Below are 20,175 nucleotides of genomic sequence, written 5' to 3'. Positions count from 1 at the left end.
AAATGTTTCAAGCGAAATTGGAACGGTTTCGAGGGGAACGTATTTTGTTCATGTTGAACATATTTTATTCATTGTTTTTTTTCTAAGTGGAGGCGTCGAAAAGATATGAAGGTCACCTTCACTTTTTTAAGTGGAATTGTATGACTTTTTTTTACACAATATAATTCCTCTAATTATTCTGCATATAAAAGTATTAATGTAGTAATATCAAAAAACTAATAGTTTACGAGATATTTTACACTTTGTGTTTTTAAAATATCTCGTCAACTATTGATTTTTTGATATTATCTTAATACTTTTATATGCAGAATAATTAGAGGAATCATATTGTGTACAAAAAAATCATATAATTTCATTTAAAAAAGAGCTAACCTTCATATTTTTTTGATACCTTCATCTAAAAAAAACCAAAATATGTACTTCTTGAAACTCTTCCACTTTCATTTGAAACATTTTTTTGTATTATCAAAAAGAGATATTTCAGATAGTCGATTTAAGTAAACCATCAATATACTATTTCACTTTAACTTACTTTATTATCTTAATTAAAATTGTAGAGTGAAACACAGTACTAGTTAGAATAATGAGATAATATATATACAGGGAAAAATTATATATACTCTAAAGTCTTTGGAGTAAAATCTCATACTATAAAGTGAAAATTGAGCCGATCTTGGAAAGAGCTCAATTTTTAATTTTAAGTGTGAGTAGATTTCACTTTTGAGAAATTTAATTCATTTAGAAAGCATCTTTTTTTCTCTTGTGAGATTTTGACAAAATCTCCACTACAAGGTCTGTTCTTTTTAGCTAAAGTTCTTGCACGGTTTATCTTTCTTCCTTTTCTCTCTACGTTGGAGTGGAAAGATGAACCGTGCTAGAAGTTGAGCTAAAAGAGAAACAAATCTATAATCTCCATTGCGTACGGCCCTGCTGCAATGCACCACCACGGTACAGCCACGTAGAAGACGAGCAAAGGCGATTCTCGTCTCGTCTCTCTGCGCCACTCGTACCGCATACGCCACATGCCTGATGCCACATGGGCAGAGGAAAAGGAGAGAAACGGGAAGGCGAGAGGGGTAAGGAAACTACGTAACGCGTACGGCGCACCGGTACGCATCGTTCGTATGATTATCGTCGCGCGCGCCCAGTTCGAGGCATTCGAGTCGTCGTCATTCTTGTCGGTGAGCGGCGCCTAGTCGGCCGATATTAGTCCGCGAATTTCCGACGATCATCTCCGTTTTCCCGCCACCCCGCTTCCCGGTGTACTTTCTCTCTCTTTCTCTCTGTCGCCCTCTGTTCTATTGTACTCGTCGGCAAGCACGTATACGCATCGCGTATCATCGCGCGTGCACGCACGTACGGACGTATAGAAGTTCGGAGTTCGGAGTCTCGGGAGCGCGCACACCGCATTTCGATCTCTTTTTTCCGGCGCGGTTGATCGTAACCTCTCGTCTTCCTCGGCGGCACTCCTCTGCACTCCTCGCTCGCCCACTGATAGACCCAGATCGGTCAATCAGTTTGGTTTTGGTCAAGATGGCCGAGAAGAGCGGCTCGCCGGCCGCCACGGCCCCGGAACAGCAGCAACAACAGTCCCAGTTCCTGTCGGACTTTATTGCCGAGATCGTCAAGAACCCACTGAACCTCGCCCTCGTGGGCGTGATCGCTATTCTGGTGTATAAGATCGTCAAGAGCCGCACCCGGCCCGAGGAGACTATACAGGAAGTGAAGAAGCTGCCGAAGCTACGCCGCGATTTCACGATCGAGGAGCTGACCAAGTACGACGGAAAAGGCCCGGACGGCCGGATACTCGTCGCCGTCAACGGCAGCGTGTACGACGTCACCAGAGGCGCCAGGTTCTACGGCCCTGGTGAGTTGTCGCCGGGGCATTTCGCATCAACGGATCAATTCTCCTTCACCCGTCGATCTCTATCGCGCTTGTTGGCGATCGAATGATATTTTTTTTTCTCTCCCCCTCCTAATCATGATTTAATTTTCCGTTTCTTCTTCTTCCCTTCTCTCTCATTTTCATTTTTTTCAATCTGTTTATTTCTTTTTCTGTTTATTTCTTTTTCTCTCGGACTTCATTAGCCGTTTTGTTATTAGTCTGTAGGAGTGTCCGATGATATCATACTCCACACGAACAGAAATAAAATCGTGAAAGTCTCGCGATCGTCACGACCAATTGTGCTTCTCCAATTGCGCCGCGATACTAAGCTAACGATAGCGGTTTATCACGTTCTGTGACGTATAGCCTGGCGAGAAGGTCTCGCGTCTAAGTATGTAGCACGAATGGATGTAAGAAGACTTTTTTTTCACGATTCATCTTTCTATATTATGAAGAAAAAGGAAGAAAGGTGAATGTGAAAGAGTTCAGCTGAAAGAATAGGCCTATGGTTGACGAAACTCGAGAACTGGAAAATTATTTTCGGAATCTAAGCCCACCGAGCAAAGTCATAAAGTCGATGAGCGATTGCAGCTGAAATTATTTGAATTAGCACACGAAGGAATGTCGCACACTTGTTCTCCTTATTTTACATACTCTTTGATTTCTAATAAAGATAAGGCTGTGTTCAACTCAGTTACACAGTTATAAAGTTCTTCAATGATATGATAGATCCTTGGTTCGTTACTGGATTTAAATGTATGAATTAATAGCTGCATTCAGCAGAGAAAACAACTTTGCAACAGCTTTGTTTTAAAATTCTTTAATATGATTATTTTGTACATTTAGATTCATAAGGAACCAAAGGCAAGAATCAATTGTATTAAAGAATTTTACTATATTTGCAAAACTGCTTTTTTTTACTGAATATAACCATTGATAAGTTCAACAGAATGTATATTCTACTACTGTTGGTAGTTTTTTCTTCATTAGATAGATTCATTAGATAGAATATATTCCTCTCAATGTAAAAATATCCAATTGGAATGAAGAAAACTTTCACCAGTTGTAAAATAAGTAATTTGCTAAATGCAGTCATATTAATGAATTTTACAATACTTGCAAAGCTGCTTTTTCCGTTGAACACAGACAATATGTAAAGATCCAATCGGTTATGTGCCTTTAGTCAAAAGGGATTGTACGTGATGTGCATAAACATCCTTTGAAAATCTTATGCTTAATATACATTTTCTATAGATGGGCCTTACGAAGAAAAATTTATTTACTTCAGTTTATGCACAATTCAAATTATGCGTTTTCAATAATAGTTCTTCCAACAGAGAAAGAAATGTGACTTAGAGCTACTTTGTAACAATGCACTGATTATATAATTTATACATGTAAGAAATGAATATGGAATTCTATTTTTAAATTAATTATTGTTAGTAGAAGGAGGAGACTTAATTTATAAATTTCAATTTCCACACAAATCCATCTATATTTTCTATTTAATGTCTCAAAACTCCACAGACTAAATATTTCTATTCCTATAGGTGGACCCTATGAAGCGTTTGGTGGTCGAGATGCCAGTAGAGCACTCGCGAGGTTTGAAGTAGTCGCTGCGACGGATAAATATGACGATCTAAGTGATCTGAATACTACAGAAATGAATTCTATCAAGGAGTGGGAAGAACAATTTAAAGGTAAACAAATTCGTGCATGAATAAGCAATAGTTCTTTCAACATTAATAAATAAACGATAAAGCATTATTCCGTAATACTGCACTGCATTAATATATTTACATAATTTATATATGTAAGGAGTAAATATAGAATTCGATTTTATTTTAATATTAATTCTTAGTAAAACACTTTCTTTGGAAGTGTTATCTATATAGAGCACACATTCTAAAATGAAATAAGCTGCATTTAATTTGAGCTCCTTTCGGCACTTCCATTCTTATTTTGTATTTAATGAACGCTCAAGGCAAAATGATGATAATAAGGAGAGCATTCAAATCAAATATACCGTATACTGCAATAACTTATTATATAAGATATAGACTTTAAATTCTATATAAATATTCTTTTTAGTGTGATATTTTCATTGCTCCTATGATATATGAGATAATGTATTCTATTTTTAAGTCAATATTAAATCTTTGAATAATGAATCTCATGAATAATGAATGAGAACACGATTCAAGGCTTTTGTTATGGGCGTTTTAATTTACAGATGTTTAAAATATAATATATAAAGACACGTAAATAAATTATTTAGAAGAACGATAACATTATAAATACAACGTTTGCTTTAATTACAGAGAGATATGATTACGTTGGAAAATTATTAAAGCCTGGCGAAGCACCGACAAATTACTCCGACGAAGAGGACGAGGGTAGCCAACGGGAGACTGAAACAAAATCAGAAAGCTATGATGCAGAGAAAAAAGCGGATTGTAACGAGGCTGCCGAAAAATCAAAGAGCGATTGACCGCATGATCGTATGTTGGAGGCAGAACTGTTACAGGAGCACACTACGCACACGCTGTTGTTACAGAAATCTTTGAAATTATCGCTCATGAATATATTTCTGGACGTTCGGCCGAATATTTTATTACTTGGTAACGGTAACCGGATAAAGAAGCGAAATGCTGGCTTTTAATATTGCATTGGAAATATATAAAACACATTTCCGAAAAAGCTGGTGATTATACTATGTGAAGACTTTATTTGGGCGTCTAGTTCGCCGATCAGCGTGCTGACGCTTGTGTCTTTTAATGTTTTTATATATGTACAAAAGATTTTCTACCAAAAAACGCTAAGCCGAATCAGTGGCATGTAATAACATACATATTCCATTGTAGATTCTTGTTGAATTACTATTTCGCTGTACAACACGCGACTGTACGCGCCTGTACCCGCACGAGTACGGCGATATGATAAAGCTGACGTTGCATTTGAAGTTTAGTTTTAAGTCTGCTTTATGGAATTTAAATCCTCTCACATTTATGCAGAATTGCGAATTAAGAAACAGCCACCGAATTGTGGGAGAGAGAAGAGGAGAGATAGAGGAGAGAAAGATCATACAAAGACATACATTTCGGAATAAGTTTGCGAATAGTGCTCGTTAATTCTGACCAAGCACTAAAGATATAGTTATATTAATGTTACACTTTTAATATGTAATTGTATCAGAAATGTAATTATTATCATAAATGATGGAAAATGTATACCGATTCAGAGGTCTTTCTCTCACTCGCGATTGTCTCGATGAAACAAATTGCATTTTTTTTTTTGCACGTAAAAGTTTTAATTGCTGAAGTAATATCGGAAAACTGAGCATAACGCGTGTATCTCTAAGTTTATGTATCTCTAAATTTATGCACAGATGAAAATAACAAGTGTATGAAATTTTTTGTGATGGATTTTAGCATTGTAAAGTTTCTATTACAAAAATTCAAAAGAATCAGTATTCATAGATAATCCTCTTTTTTTTATTATTTTTTTTTTTTAAATCGTCTTAAGTAATGTCTTGAGATGTTGATCAATATAATTCTATTTAATTTATAATATTTTCAGACTTTTAAAGAATGGGCTTTTATGAATACTGTTACTCTAAGATATTACATTCGCAAATATTCGCGTACTTCCGCGTTGAGTAGCGTTTGACACTGCAGCGCATCGATTTATTAATAGCTGTTTATTAATAGCTTTATTCATCAATAAAATATGGGTTTGGTAAATAGTTATATTTAAAAATAAGTTTAAGAATAAAGATTAATATTAGAGTTACGTAAAATATATATACATATATCTATATTTCTACAAGTGAAAAGTTTGCATGCACTTCCTGTGTATAATTTAAAACTAAGATATAAGTTAAATTGTATTTTACATCTTGTTAGCATTTAAAATGGCAAGAAAAGTATTTATTGTATATCACGCGTTGTGCTAGTAGTTTGAAAAAAATGGTGTATATAATTTAACATGGTTAGATAGTATTGATTGTGGCAAATAAAGTTTTATTATTGTTTATATTAATTCAACGGCGAGTGCACGTTCAGTTTGATCGTCGTCATGTACACGAAGAATATATGGATACTTTTATTCTCTAATTAATTATTTGGAAAGAAATTTTTCCTCTCCATTCTTGAAAAGCAGTGATCATTCTCAGTATTATGAGTATATATTACGGGCGTAATGTTGTAGCTTACAGAGACGACAAAGATAAATTAATGTTTAAAAATAACGTTAAAAATGAAAACAGTCGGATTATAAAAAAAGATTCTTATTTCAAGCATTCGAAGTAAAGTTTAATTTAAAAATATTAATAGATTTGTTCTTAGCTTTTTGTACTTTATTTCTTTGTTACGTTCATGTGATTGGAAAAACGAAACAATCACATGAACATTTTATTGCCGATAATTGACAAATTTTGATACTGCTGTTTTTTCGGCGCCACAAGAACAAGTAACGATTCGCGGCAGAATCTCACCCAACAGGTGGCATTCTTGTCCCCCACAACAGAGTTGGCAGACTTGAACGCGCTCAAACCACCACAGTTGCGTTCGGGAATGCACATCGAGTGCCTCCAAGTAATATTTTGCCTTTGTTACTCAGTGAATGTTAAACAAAGATAAATTAATGATGTGTATTTTCAAATGCAGCCTCTATGTATTCTAGTATAGAATAGTAGTATATAATACTACTCTAAAAATGCACAGTCTACATTCTGCATCTGCACCAATCTGCACCAATCTGCACTTACAATGTTCATGGTTCAATGGATTGACCATTAGCCAGCATTGGCCAGCATGTAGCGATGTAGTTTGTGATGTGAGTGTGTCACGATCTATCGTAGATTTTCGGTCAGGAAGCGGCAGAATGTCATTCACCAGTCGCACGATTACTTGAGGTAGTCCTTCGAAGAAGCGAAGGTCATTCGAAGATCCAGCATGGCTCATCTAAACGGTGTATTGAAGGCCGTGGAAACGCTGAATGGGTTACTAGAGTTGGACACTCCGTCGGATCCTGGAGCAAGGTATGAACGGTAAACACTTCTTTAATGACGATTTATTCCTTAATAAATGCAAATGCTTCAATAGTAGGAAGGAGAAGGTGTCATGCTGTGCCATCATCGTCGAAGGAATATGTTCGCCTACTGTCAGACAGAATACCAAATTTCCACAGATTCTCAGTGCCACAATTGAAACCTTGTTGGCACTCTGTAATGATGATGAGTCTGATGTCAGGATGGTCGCAGATGAATCTCTTAATAAAATTATCAGGGTACAATTACATTTTAGGGCTATTATTATAGCAAATTTATTACCCTTGTATTACATTTAATTTCTAATCAACACAAACTAATAGTAACAAAAAGTAATATAATATTAATATTATAATTTTACATTCAACAATATAAATGTAATATAAAACGTGGTGTTACATAATAGTTATTGTTGAGCAAAATTATAATAATGTTATGTTAAGTTTAATTGATGTGGACTAGATTAGCATATATTAGAAACTATTTTACTAGAAGCTATTAAATTAGCAAAGTTAAATATTAACAGCATATAAATGTTTGATACGATTAAATGCTTAAAAATAATATTGTTCCATTATTTAACAGAATATATTATTTTATTGTTAAAATTAATTACATGCTACTGTATTTACTTTATATAAAGTAGCCTTTAGTGTACACTCACATGTAGTACAAAAGACTGAATTTATCATTAGCCAGAAAAGTTATAAGTATTCATAAATAAAACATAAAAACATAAATACATTAAGAAAATCAATATTTAAAAGCAATTCAATGAATGTTTTTTGCTAGGCAATGGTCGATAGTAATATCGTTAAAATTCAGATAGAGCTTTATAATGAAATAAAAAGAAACGGACCTGCACGCATACTGAGGGCTGCTCTTTGGAGATTTGGTTTGCTAAGTCACATGATACGTCCTTCAAGGGGCAAAGCTTATGTATCAAATTTAATCCCATGTATAGTGATTATTGCGCATCGATCAGAGGATACTGTAATTGAAACATTATCGCAATCATTACCATTAATCTTTAAAGTATTAGGACCATTCATGACAGATAAGGATGTCAAGGTAAGCGTTTTGACATTATCACAATTATATACATTAAAAGCTATTTCCATAAACTTGAGAAAAATTAAATCTTGTTTTTTCAGAATTTGTTGAGAGCGTTCTTTGAAAATATTTCCTCTCCTCAGGCAGTTTTCCGTAGGGCAGCAGCTAGTATGATTCTGACAACGTGTATAAATTGCAGAAAACCACAGGTTTTTTTTAATTATGTGTTGGATTATATATTAGGTACGTTAAATAATTACGATACGTTGCCTAACACTCGTAATGCAAAAACATTCGTTTATTAATAGTGTATATCTTATCAGATGTAACAACATTAGGAAGAAACGTCGAGGATCATTCCTCTACTGTTATAGGCATCTTTGGATGCCTCAGAGTGATTTTACCTTACATATGTAAACCTTCGGAGCCTCAAGATGTTGAAACACAACAGATAGATAGTCTGTTACACATTTATGAATTGTGTTTGCACTATACAAAATGGCATTCTGATCATAATATTGTAAACGCAGCTTTAGAGACTTTGACACAACTTCTAAAAATGCCTCCAAAGCCATTAGTATCTGTTTTATTGTCGTCAGAAGGCATAACACAAAGCAGAATAATATTAAATCAAAATGCATGCGTTCCCTCGCTGGGTCACACAAGTCTTTCCAGCGCGAGTACTGCTTGTGGTGCAAATTCGGATTCTATTTTAAACTTGCATGAGCCTGATATTCCGGAGATTACTCCGAATGCAGAATGGATCGCAGATGCGGAAACGACATTGCCAATCACGTGTAATTTACAAACACAGAATGAATGTATGAGCGATGTTACAGAGACGAAAGAAAGGATATTAGAAAGTTATTGCCATTTGAAAATCGAAACCACTGACAGTAAGAACGAACATATGAATTCGATAACTTGCGTAATTTTGTTTATTAGCTTTCAGTTTATTAGCTTTCAATGTTTTAGATTCGATTGCGGAGGAATGCAGTGATATCGAAAGCGAGATGGAAAAATCCGAGAAAACACCTTATCCAAGCTTGCAAAGTGAACATTCAAAGGAGGAAGATTACTCAGAAGAAAACACTCTATCGTTCGCTTCCCCTAAGAAGTCCTCCCTGGATTTCGCATTGTACGAAGTGGACATTGGAAGTTTCACAGACTCGGATATGCCCGTTAAGTTTTGTTGCCGTTACTTGGTGTCGTCCTTTTTATTGGCTGGCAAATCCGGGCAATTGATATCGGACAAGTTATTTCGTGTTAGTGTAAAAGCTCTCGCTCTGACATGCGTGGGTTACATTCTCAAACTTTATCCACACTTGTTTACAATGACCGTGGCCAAAGAATCAAGCTGCAATGAAACAAACCAATTGATTGCAGACATTTTGCTATTTGCCAATCACCCAGATCCCCAAATCAGGGGTAATATAACGATGGTAATTGGAATCTTTTTAAAGTCTATATTTGTTCAGTATGGCGGTTCCTTCCGGAACTTTGAAATGGAGTGTATGACTCAACAAGGACGTAGAAATATATTATTGGAAGATGCAATAAAATTACTTTTAAAAGTGAGTTTATACGTTTTATAAAGGACGACACCAGTCTCGAGAGTTTTTAACTTACATCTGTTTCTGTCGAATGTATAGGGCTTGAACGATGATTCCGCGACAACTTGCCGCCAAACGTTGGACGCGTTGAACCTCTGTTTGCCAGAGTTACTAGATTCCATCAACAACGAATATGGTCTTACCATCTTAACTGCGTTGCCAAAACTTGTGAAAAATCCATATTTTCTTGTGAAAGTAAAATTAGCTGACTTATTGAGCAAATTATCGTATATTACAATAGAACACATAACGAGACAATCGTTATTTCAAGAGCACTTTATCGATGTTATAATAGCGTTATTAGGTGATCAGGACCAAAGAGTGAGACATGCTGCGTCAGATGCGATTGTTAAGTAAGATACATTTCTAATTGTGCAATTTTATTATTTATTCGAATATCATTTTATATTTCTTTTATTATAGGAGTATCCCATGTTTGTATTTTCGACACCCTCAAGAAGATACTGTTACAAGGAAGGCTACACAATATACTCAACAGTTTTTAAGTGTGGTAACATCAAGTATCTCAGAACTATCGTCCTATCAAGATAAACATAAGCCGTTTGTAAATACATTTATCAAGCCCTTTGTATTTCTGAATCATCAAAACGAGACGAATTACGATTCTAGTCTGGAATACTCTTTATCCCGTATAGTTAACATTCTAACGGAAATACTAACGGTGCATTCTTCAAAATATTTAATATACGGCTGTTGTGAAACTCTTTTTTGTTTGAGCGAGACTTATCCCACTACGGTTTATGTCAGAGGATGGGACTGTATTTTATCAAAGACATTGCTGAAAAAATCTAAGAAGAATAGCGATCGATCGGATGCCAATGATATTAGTTTCGTAAATGAAATGATTTCCTCTCCGGTGTGCAGCAGTCTCTTATCATTGGCATTGCCACTGTTAACATCATCGACCATTAGTTTAGATTTATCCACACATCGACACTTGATTCTCCTCGCCGGTAATTTGGCTTCTGGATTAGCCGTTTGCAATTTTAAGACTGGCAGTGACCCGATGAAACTTTGGAGTATGTATAAGGACAAATACATGGAATTACTATTGACACACATCACGAGAGTTCTCAATATCTTCGTCCACGTCATCGATGAAGTGCAGGTAGTGCAGGCAAGTGCTAAGCCCGTATTGCCATCTTTGTCCACGCAAACGTTGTCGCCTAGGAAGAAGATCCTGTCGGAACAAAAGTCAAAAGAAAAGGGAGAAAAGATTGGCGTCTTGAAGAGTGGGAAGGAGCAAATGGGAACGTTCATAGGTATGCCACATTACATGAAGATATATGACATTCTGAAGGCAGCACATTCCAATTATTCAGTCACCCTGCAACATGAAGCCAGCGAGATGTATCTTTCCTTACTGAATGCGATGTTAGACGTTCTCTCGCAGATCCTTGAAATCGCATCTGTCAACGAAGCAGGTAGAATTGCAGAAGAAGTGTTATGTTATCTAAAAACCACTGTCGTATTGTCACCAACGGCAACGGTTCAATGTGTGCAACAATTGCTGAAATGCTTATTTGGTACGAACATGTGCGCGCAGTGGAGCGAACTGGACATACAGAAGAATGTGGATCGATGCAACGCATTACAAGATGATGTCAGAGGTTTTTATAATCAGTGTTTTCAACATCCCGCCAGACAAATGGCGAATACGATAAAATGCATTGGGAATAATTGCAGAGGCGAAAACGAGCCAGATAACGGGTAAGTATTCTAATAGTTTGATAGTAATACCTTATGCAGGCTGACACACTGATGCCTTTTCTTTTGCTTCCAGATGGATAGGATTGCTGCGCAGAAAAAGTGATCGTAAATTTTCTTCAGCGTTTAAGACTTTGGCACGATCTTCAGATCAGAAAACATCCGTCGCATCCTTTATCCGACTCTTCGAACCAATGGTTATAAAGTCTCTGAAACAGTACACTGTTACGAGTAACATTGCGTTACAGTGTCAGGTTCTGATGTTGCTGAGTCAACTGGTTCAACTGAAGGTTAATTATTGCCTGTTGGATTCTGACAAAATATTTATCGGATTTGTGTTAAAACAGTTTGAATTTATTGAGGAGGGCCACGTACAACAAACCGAGGATCTCTTACCGAGAATGTTCAATTTCTTAGTGCACTTGTCGTATGAGAAAAATCACTCCAAGGCGATAATAGGCATACCAAAGATAATTCAATTATGCGATGGTCTAATGGCGAGCGGGCAACCGGCGATCTCCCATTGTATACCCGCGCTCGCGCCTGTCATTGAGGATATATTTCTCATCCGTAATGGAAGTTCAAGCGTGGTCGAACAACGGGAGTTGGAAACGACAAGAGATGTGCTAATAGCCATGCTACTACGTTTGGTGGAGTATCACGAAATAGTCGAACTTTTAGCACTGTGTCTGGCCGAATCCAGATTTAGCGGGGATGGCAACGGCGAGGAGAAATGGCGAAGATGGTCCAGACTCACAATGGACACCGTGCTTCCGATATTGGCTGCCGGAAAACTCAGAATAGAATCCGAGAGGGCTCACGTCGCATTAGTGAAACTGTTCGCAGCAATTTCGCCCACAGTCTTTCGGCCAGTGGATCCACTTCTGAAAATATTGTTCACCGCATCGATACCTACGACTGCTCCAATCCTCAAATTAAAACGTTGGCTAGGTATGATCAACGTCGTATTGCTCTCCCTGATCTCCTGCGCGAAGGAAGAAGCAATGCTGGCACGCCTATCGGATCTCAACATATGCATTTCAGACATGTCACATCTGTTATCGCCACTTCGGAGCTCCTTTTCTCGCGAATGTGCAGATCCATTGAACGCCTCGAGCATCCAATCGCGCCAAATGCCACCTGAGCAAGTATTTGCTAGATTCATATTCAAAGTGATTAATCTGATAAGCACGAAGGTGTTTAGTCTACTTGGTCTGATAAATCATAAGTCCACGGACCCCTTTATCGATTTCTCCGATTACACAGCAGATGATAATTATCTTGTCCATCAATTTGCATTCTTTCTGCAATTGTGCATTCATATGTTCGAATCTGGCAGTCATTGCAAAGTGGCGAACGCAACAATGCAGATGATTCAGGGGCGCAACGTATCCGACGAAGAAAAGTTGCTTATCGACGAATTAAACCACTTGATGCTCAGCATTGGGAACGTGTGCCCAACAGTGACGTGCCAGTGGGCATATCTGATGATCCTGTTGGGATACAACGAAATGTCCTTCTGGTCGAAAGTATTGGGCACCAGCAGGTCCGATCATGTTCGATTGAACGAGAAGAAAACACGCGATTGTATTAACAGCAGTACGAACATCCAAATTATTAGAAGAGGAGGCATTATATTATTCTGCGACTACATATGCGAGAATCTCAACGATGTAGAGCCGCTAACATGGCTGTTAGTAAATCACATAGAAGAGGCAATAAACGTCGCTACCGAATCTCCGGTAAGGGATCTCTTGACTACGGCGATACACAGGAATCCGGCGGCTAGCGGGCTGTTGGTGCAGGCTGTGGCAACGAAATGCACAGATTTATCGCAACCTAGTTTTATAAAACGCTTGTTACAGTGTATCGAGGGTTCACACCATTCGCAAAGCGGTGCGGTTATAATGACTTTAATACCACGGCTGTTGTCTACCAAATATCTCGCTTTGTCGAGAATGGCTGCAAAGATTGCCAGCCGCCGGGTGGAAATACTGTTAACTACTAACGCGGAGGATGTGAAGGATCAGTTGTCGAAGGATGATATCGTGAAGATCATGGACATCTTGCAAACCACCAAATTGGCAAGAAAACACGGCGGCTTAGTCAGTTTATTGAACAAGCTAGCGGTACAATATTACGATCTGTCACCATTAGAACTTGATCAATGTAGACCGTTCAATCCGTCCACCGTGAAGAGCATTCAGTTGGATCGAAATTGGTTCTTGCCTCAAGTGAAATTACGTTGCTGCCACGCAAGCGCCAGTAACAATCCTATGGAATTAGCTCAGTTATTAAAGGATTTGGACTTTGATGATTGTCTCAGCATTCTTTCTTGTAAAGAATTCAATCTGAAGATCTTGAAACACTGTGTGATATTGGGAGCTCGCCTTACTGTCGAAAAGTGCCAAAAGTTGGAATTCGGAAAAGCACAGAGCGAAAAGGATTTTTATTTCGATGCTAGTCCTTTGTATGTTGCTGCCAAGCAGTGTTTGTTGGAGCATATTCATTATATTTGCGATCTTGTACCGAAACCACATCAGATTTATAATCCGGAAGCGGACAACAGTAGTGGAAAGGAACTAAAATATGCTACTAGATTCTCCGAGTTGCTAAGCGACGCTCTGTATTGGGAGATCCTCTTCACAATAATTCCAACTGTCAAGGTTTACATGAAGACATTACCGAAACTAGCTAAGTACAATGTGGCGAAGAGTGATATAAAATTCGAGGAAGATATCGCTAAATTTTCTATGCTATGCATTGAATTGGCACATTGGATGATCTATTCGGATAGGAAAGATGTCCATAAATTAAGACCGCATGACATGGACCTCACGCTAAGTTGCGCGGCCGAAATTTTGCGGCATGCCGCTCCAAATAAGATTTTTGGTGACAATACGCGTTATACTTGGGTTTGTTCCGCGGCGATCTCTCTGACGAAAGTCGTGGAAAGTATACTAACGACGGTGGATCCCTTGCCGACAATGGATTGCCAAGCGCTGGAGCCAGCTCTCCAGGATGAGGATACGAAAGATTACGCCCGGGCATGCATTCAAATGGCATCGATAGTGGCCTGGCTTGAAAAGTGTCAGGCGGATGGCACTACGAGAAACATACCATCGTATCTATTCAGTATGATAAAGTCACTGATTATCAGCATAAGTCGTCAGCCATTAGTAAACTCTTACATTTTAACGCCTCCATTAGTGTGGAAACGCGGTTGCCACATCATCGGCTCAGGTCCTACCAAATGTTACTTTCCGCTTATGTCATCGGAATCTAATCTTCTGCAGGAGGTGGATGTTCTGGAGCAGTTTATCTACCGGGTAAACTTATTGGGTTGGACGTCCAGATCACAATTCGAGGAGATTTGGATGGCGTTTCTGAGCGTTCTCAACTTCCTGCAAAATGAGAACACGTCCTCGGATGAAGTCGCAGCTTTGATACAAGCGAGCAGCCTGGCGATTCAGGCGATAACGAGATTATTGCTGCAAACATTATTACTGCCGTGTCCTGGCAATCCTGGTGCTAGCACTCTGATCCATCACCCAAGAGATCCCCAACTTTCCGTGTATAAAATCAGCTCTCAGAAACTATTTGCGATACAGGAACTGCTTCTGTGGAAATATGAATATATGAACGATACGGAAAGTAAGATCGGCTTGAAATTGGATCACATATTTCAGCGAGGTAATGTGGAGAGAACTGTGGTTTCCGATAGATATATGTATAGCCAACTATCGGTCTCATATTTATGGTCGCTGTGTAATCTATACGAAGACAAATTGAATGCTTCCGTTCTTGATTTGAAGAATAGGCGGAACGACGCACTGATGTCCGCCTCCCTCGATCTAGACTCTTGCCTGCGCTTTCTGATAGAGCACTACACCATCTGGACGTCGCCGCAAGCTAGTACGCCTGTTCAATTGTTGACGGAGATCATAAAATCTATTCTGGCGATCTCAGAACTCTTCCTCGAGAGATCTCAATATCAGTGGATGCTGGATGTGTGCCTGGAAGTCTCGAGGGTTCATCCAATGGAGAACGCGGTCTTGCATCAGTATCTGGCCGTCTCTGTGTGTAAAGCCGCCGCCGTTCTAACACCTTTGGTACGCTAGAAATTTCATACATATAATAAAGAAATAAAGATCCTTCTTTTTAATCAACATCATTTTATAGGATTTGGACACATTAGATAAAGTAAAGCGCATAGTGGACGTTAATTTAAAGTCGGTCTTCCTGGCTTCCAGAGTGTCCGCGCTTCACGGCTCTCTATACTTGCTGCAAAGCGCGGTACTGGCTAAATGCGAAGAAACAATGAATATTATACATCCTCTGGCTATTGAATATATACAGAAGCACATTGATTCGCAGGATTCAAATAGGTAATAATTCAAAATAATTAAATTTTATTTGATAAAGAAGTATTGAAGACATCTATTATTTGTTTGATGCCGTTTTGTAACCAATCTAATTCGTTTTTGCTCTGATATAGTATTCTAAGCCAGAGTGAAGAGCATCAGGGAATAATGTGGGCTCTAGTGTTTTTCTTATTGGAACACGCCGAGGACACACCACCAGACACAGAAGCGCCGGCCGTGTTGGAATTAGTCCTTTCTCTAGTCACATCTCAAAATATCTCATACGGTTTACATCAAACTCTTCTGCAGGTATGTTGGTTCTTCATTTTTGGTTGATATGTAAGTAACGTAAACTGCTTATTTATCTTGATAGGGTCTTGAGAGACTTGTTGCGACAAAAAGCGTTATTGGCAAGGTAGCCGAGCAGATCGTTAAAGTCGCGATAGACCGGCTGAAACAACCTAGTCCTTTGCTCGCATTACCAGCATTACAACTTCTGCTGACGTGCATGTATACGGAAGCAGCTGATCGACTGAATCAGCCTGGTATCGAAGAACCATTACCAGATATGGAGCCAGAGACGTTGGTTCGATCTATCGAACGTATTTCCGCGATATTCGACAAAATCCGCAAAGGACATTCCATGGAGGTGGAGGTGCTATGCACAGTTCTGTCGTATCTCCTCGGGGACTTCTTCCCACCTTCGGAGATCCTTACTAAAGTTATAGGAGAATTCTTGTCCCCGCAGCAACCGCACCCGAGATTACTCTCTGCTGTTGTCTTTAAAGTTTGTAAATTAATCGAGGTTCTCAAATTATATCATGACTGAAGTGTGAGATGAAAAATATGCAAATGTATGATTTGGTCTGATTTTATGCCAGGTCTGTGAAAAAGCGTGTACCTGCACGGAAATGGAGCTCCTTCAAGACTGGGTGGTCTTCAGTTTACCGAATTTTATTCAAAGTTTGCCGATGGCAATGTCGACTTGGTGCTTGTCCTGTTTCTTCATAAGTGCGTCGACAAATCATTGGTTGAGAGCTTTGTATCCTTTTCTCACCGACATAACTTTGTAATTTTCTTTGGAGAAATAATCTTTCCTTAGCTATAATATGGTAGATTTCCGTATGTCCAGTCGAGAATAGGAAAATATGAATATGAAGACAAGAAAATATTGTGTATAGCTGCTTCGGATTTCTATCATAAAGTAAGTCAATGTTATTTAACTCTTAGCTATTTTTAACATCTATTTTATTTGTTGATTTATTGATTTTAGCTATCTAAAGAATCTCAAAAGAAAGCATTTGTTGAGACTTTCGAAGCTGCTGCGAAAGAACCTGGAACTCCATTTAGCGATATTCTAGCTTCCTTTTAGATAATGCTGCCCATAGTAATCGGAAGAATTCAAAAGAAAAATATCTTACGGAATATTAAACTCAGACTGTAAAAAACGATGTACAATTTTTGATGCGTTGACGCTACGTCACGCGTGTATATTTGTATGTATGATGATATTTATTTTACATTATGTCCCGTCAGAAGAGAGATACGCAAATTGTTTTGCAATAAATAGTATTTTTAAATAAAAATTGTATATGGCATAAATGTTTACATAAATATGCCCCTTTCAATAATCATCCAGCATTCATTTTGTATATTGTCAAATTAGAAGTCTCTGAATCTTTATCTTTGACTATACATTAATTTCGTAAAATTATTGAAAGTAGAAATAATTCCCTTTAAATTCTAAAATTTTTTCAAATTATTCTTAAAATGTTTTTTCTTATAAGTAATATTAAATAATATTACTTTTTTCCTAAATTGCTGTTATTTTTATAATTATTCCAAATTATATAATTATCAACTGTAATTTTGAGTTGTCCATTAGACTAGAAATACATATATAGTAGATGTACACATAATATATATATATATGTATATATATATATATAATTTAAATATTTCTATGTTATATTTTTAAAGTCTGTGATTATTTTTATCAGTGCAATAAATCGATTGTTTATATATAGTGAGAATTCTATAAAATTGATATGACATCTTAATGTTAATATTTCAGAGATTACAAGGAATTTTAATTAATTCTATAAGGATTTTATACGCGCTACAAATAATAACATTTCACTTTTCCAAATGGATTAATATGCAGCTCCAGTAAATGAATTTCCTCAGATTTGCATCAAATTTTGCGACGAACTCGAATCGAAACACATTCGCATCGAACTTGGCATGAGTCGCGTCAAAGTTCCTTGAGTTTCTTTTTTTCTATACGCAGTATGTATGGTATCAAATTTTTCATATTACCTATATACTTTTTTTATATTTCTTTGTGTTTACGATTTTAAACTCACGAAGATATTACTAATTGAATGAAATTGATTGTATGCTCTTTGAGAAATGGAAGTTATGTATTAGTAACAATATCATGAGTTCAGTTCGATCTTCTTGGTGGAATTTTGCTTTCATTGGATGCAAGAATTCTTGTCCGAAATTTTGATTACAACTGAATACGGTGCGGATAAATTGAAAAAGGATTAAGTTTCCGATAGCTTTTATATCCCGTTTTGGCTATGATTTATTTTAGAAAATTATGGAACTGTACAAGAGAATACCCGCGAACGCGTATAGGAACACCGGATTATATCGTCACGCTGAGTTCTGCTCTAATTGCGGACAAAACGAATCCGAGGACTTGCCGCGCAATGTTGTGATACATAAAAGGAGAACGAGAACCTATGAAAAGCATTGTCCTTCATGTCACTGCCCTCCTGAGAGACAAAGATTCTCTTCGCCTGGTAAACCAAGGTAAACAAAGACACTTCCAGCTAATTAAAGGCTCGAACACAACAAAAGGAATAAGGGACAGAAACTAAGGGATAGGGAATAAATACACAGACAATAGATTTTAACCTATCAGAAATTGTTATACATTGATACACAGTTTCTATTAAAATCTGTTATTCCCTGTTCTTACTTTTTATTCCTTTTATTCTATTTAAATTAAAATATTACTCTAATAAAGAATAACTATAAATTAATAATTAAAGAATTTGATATAAGGTCTATATGCGGATGTATATATTATAAAATTTTTTCTCTTTTTATCTATGTATATATAAATTTAATTCTTTACTTAGCTCTCTTAGCTTGACAATTTAACATAAAATAAAATAAAAATAAACAATATTATATTATTTATTTATTACATTATTATTTATTTTTATTTTAATTCTTTATGTACAGGTAAAAAATTAAATACTTATGTAAACACTTATGATTTTTTCATATTTTACGAAAAGTTAAATATCTCAGACCAAAAAAGTTTCGAAACCAATAGGAATATTATATATATTAATTTGGTAAGTTAGAATAGGTTTAATTATCAAAATCTTTATTCAGTTTAACAGATTCATGTACAAAATAATACAATATTAAACTGTATTTTCAGGATAGTAGTCTGGTACCATGTTTTCACATCAAAACAAAAGTTATCTTAAAAATCCAGACTTGAATTGTATTCATGATCGGATCTTACAGGACAGTCTGTAATGTCTTAAAATATGGTCAATCTTCTGACTTTTAGGACCGTCTTTTGACCGAATATGAATATTGGCCATTCTAAAAAAAAAAGATACAAGTTTACAAGTGAACAAATTATTTAATTAATAAGTTATTTGGGTAGCTTATCACTCGGTGCAATTGACTCGCGATCTGTAGATCCAGGTTCGATTCCACCTACATATCAACATTACGCGATTTTTCTCGTTTAAAGAGCTGAAAATGACCAATGAAATTATATAATTATTAGAAAAAAATTGAAAATTACTTATTAAAATAAATGAATTATTAATAAATGATGTGCGTAGAAAAGTTAATAAGTTTTCTTCGTCAAATATGTATATTATACAATGTATAATGTATAATATATCTATAATATAATTATATTATATATATAATATAATTGAGGGGGAATAAAGACACAATTCTACTTGAATCTTTTTTCCGGCAATTAGCTTTTTCATGTAATATTGATCATAATAGAGAAGATTTATAACATATAAAGTTCTTAAAGACATTACACAAATTCATTTAATATTGTATCAGTTTATGTATAATAAAAAAATAGCAAGTTATTTTAATTTTTATTAATATCAAGATTTGTAATTAGGCCTTTATTTCGCCCATCCCCTCAATTATACATTATACCTACCTCTGATGAAAATTTTTCTCATAATTTTTATACGAATTGAAACATTTTTCAGAAATATTCAGAAATATTCGAAAATTTTACATTCTTCTTTTCAGGAGAGAGAGAGAGAGAGAGAGAGAGAGAGAGAGAGAGAGAGAGAGAGAGAGAGAGAGAGAGAGAGAGAGAGTAGTAGTAGTAGTATATATATATATATATATATATATATATATATATATATATATATATAGTATAGTATAGTAGTTATAGTAGTTAGTTAG

The 20,175-nt window shown here is 36.4% G+C and overlaps 3 protein-coding genes across 3 annotated transcripts in view; all 3 read left to right on the top strand.

Annotated features, from left to right (window-relative positions):
- Positions 1-1,533: 1,533 nt before the first annotated feature.
- LOC105626836 (membrane-associated progesterone receptor component 1) lies at positions 1,534-4,376 on the top strand. Its single transcript, XM_012208132.1, has 3 exons — positions 1,534-1,867; positions 3,436-3,585; positions 4,207-4,376. Exons 1-3 carry the CDS (start codon positions 1,534-1,536, stop codon positions 4,374-4,376), a joined length of 654 nt encoding a protein of 217 aa, XP_012063522.1.
- A 2,464-nt stretch (positions 4,377-6,840) lies between these two features.
- LOC105626824 (huntingtin) lies at positions 6,841-17,065 on the top strand. Its single transcript, XM_012208121.1, has 15 exons — positions 6,841-6,926; positions 6,994-7,174; positions 7,728-8,006; positions 8,090-8,231; positions 8,312-8,884; positions 8,964-9,562; positions 9,641-9,954; positions 10,025-11,332; positions 11,406-15,441; positions 15,512-15,717; positions 15,828-16,002; positions 16,067-16,480; positions 16,575-16,735; positions 16,810-16,897; positions 16,967-17,065. The coding sequence occupies exons 1-15, from the start codon at positions 6,841-6,843 to the stop codon at positions 17,063-17,065; spliced, it is 8,661 nt and encodes a 2,886-aa protein (XP_012063511.1).
- A 1,233-nt stretch (positions 17,066-18,298) lies between these two features.
- Positions 18,299-20,175, top strand: part of LOC105626813 — a 5,196-nt gene continuing 3,319 nt past the window's right edge. Inside the window, exon 1 of the mRNA XM_012208110.1 lies at positions 18,299-18,513. Within this exon, the coding sequence (XP_012063500.1) occupies positions 18,299-18,513 (215 nt within the window). The remainder of the gene's footprint in view (positions 18,514-20,175) is intronic.

Source organism: Atta cephalotes (assembly GCF_000143395.1).
Source record: "Atta cephalotes unplaced genomic scaffold scaffold00001, whole genome shotgun sequence".
Taxonomy (NCBI): Eukaryota; Metazoa; Arthropoda; class Insecta; order Hymenoptera; family Formicidae; genus Atta; species Atta cephalotes.
The sequence above is the reverse complement of the archived record's forward strand: the minus strand, read 5'-3'. Positions and strand labels throughout refer to the sequence as shown.

Bases quoted from the DNA above. Each gene is read 5' to 3' on its own strand.
- LOC105626824 (XM_012208121.1), top strand. From the start codon at position 6,841: ATGGCTCATCTAAACGGTGTATTGAAGGCCGTGGAAACGCTGAATGGG. The intron at 8,232-8,311 runs GTACGTTAAATA...ATATCTTATCAG, and splicing joins TGTGTTGGATTATATATTAG to ATGTAACAACATTAGGAAGA. The intron at 16,898-16,966 runs GTAAGTCAATGT...TATTGATTTTAG, and splicing joins CTTCGGATTTCTATCATAAA to CTATCTAAAGAATCTCAAAA.
- LOC105626836 (XM_012208132.1), top strand. From the start codon at position 1,534: ATGGCCGAGAAGAGCGGCTCGCCGGCCGCCACGGCCCCGGAACAGCAG. The intron at 1,868-3,435 runs GTGAGTTGTCGC...CTATTCCTATAG, and splicing joins CGCCAGGTTCTACGGCCCTG to GTGGACCCTATGAAGCGTTT. The intron at 3,586-4,206 runs GTAAACAAATTC...CTTTAATTACAG, and splicing joins GTGGGAAGAACAATTTAAAG to AGAGATATGATTACGTTGGA.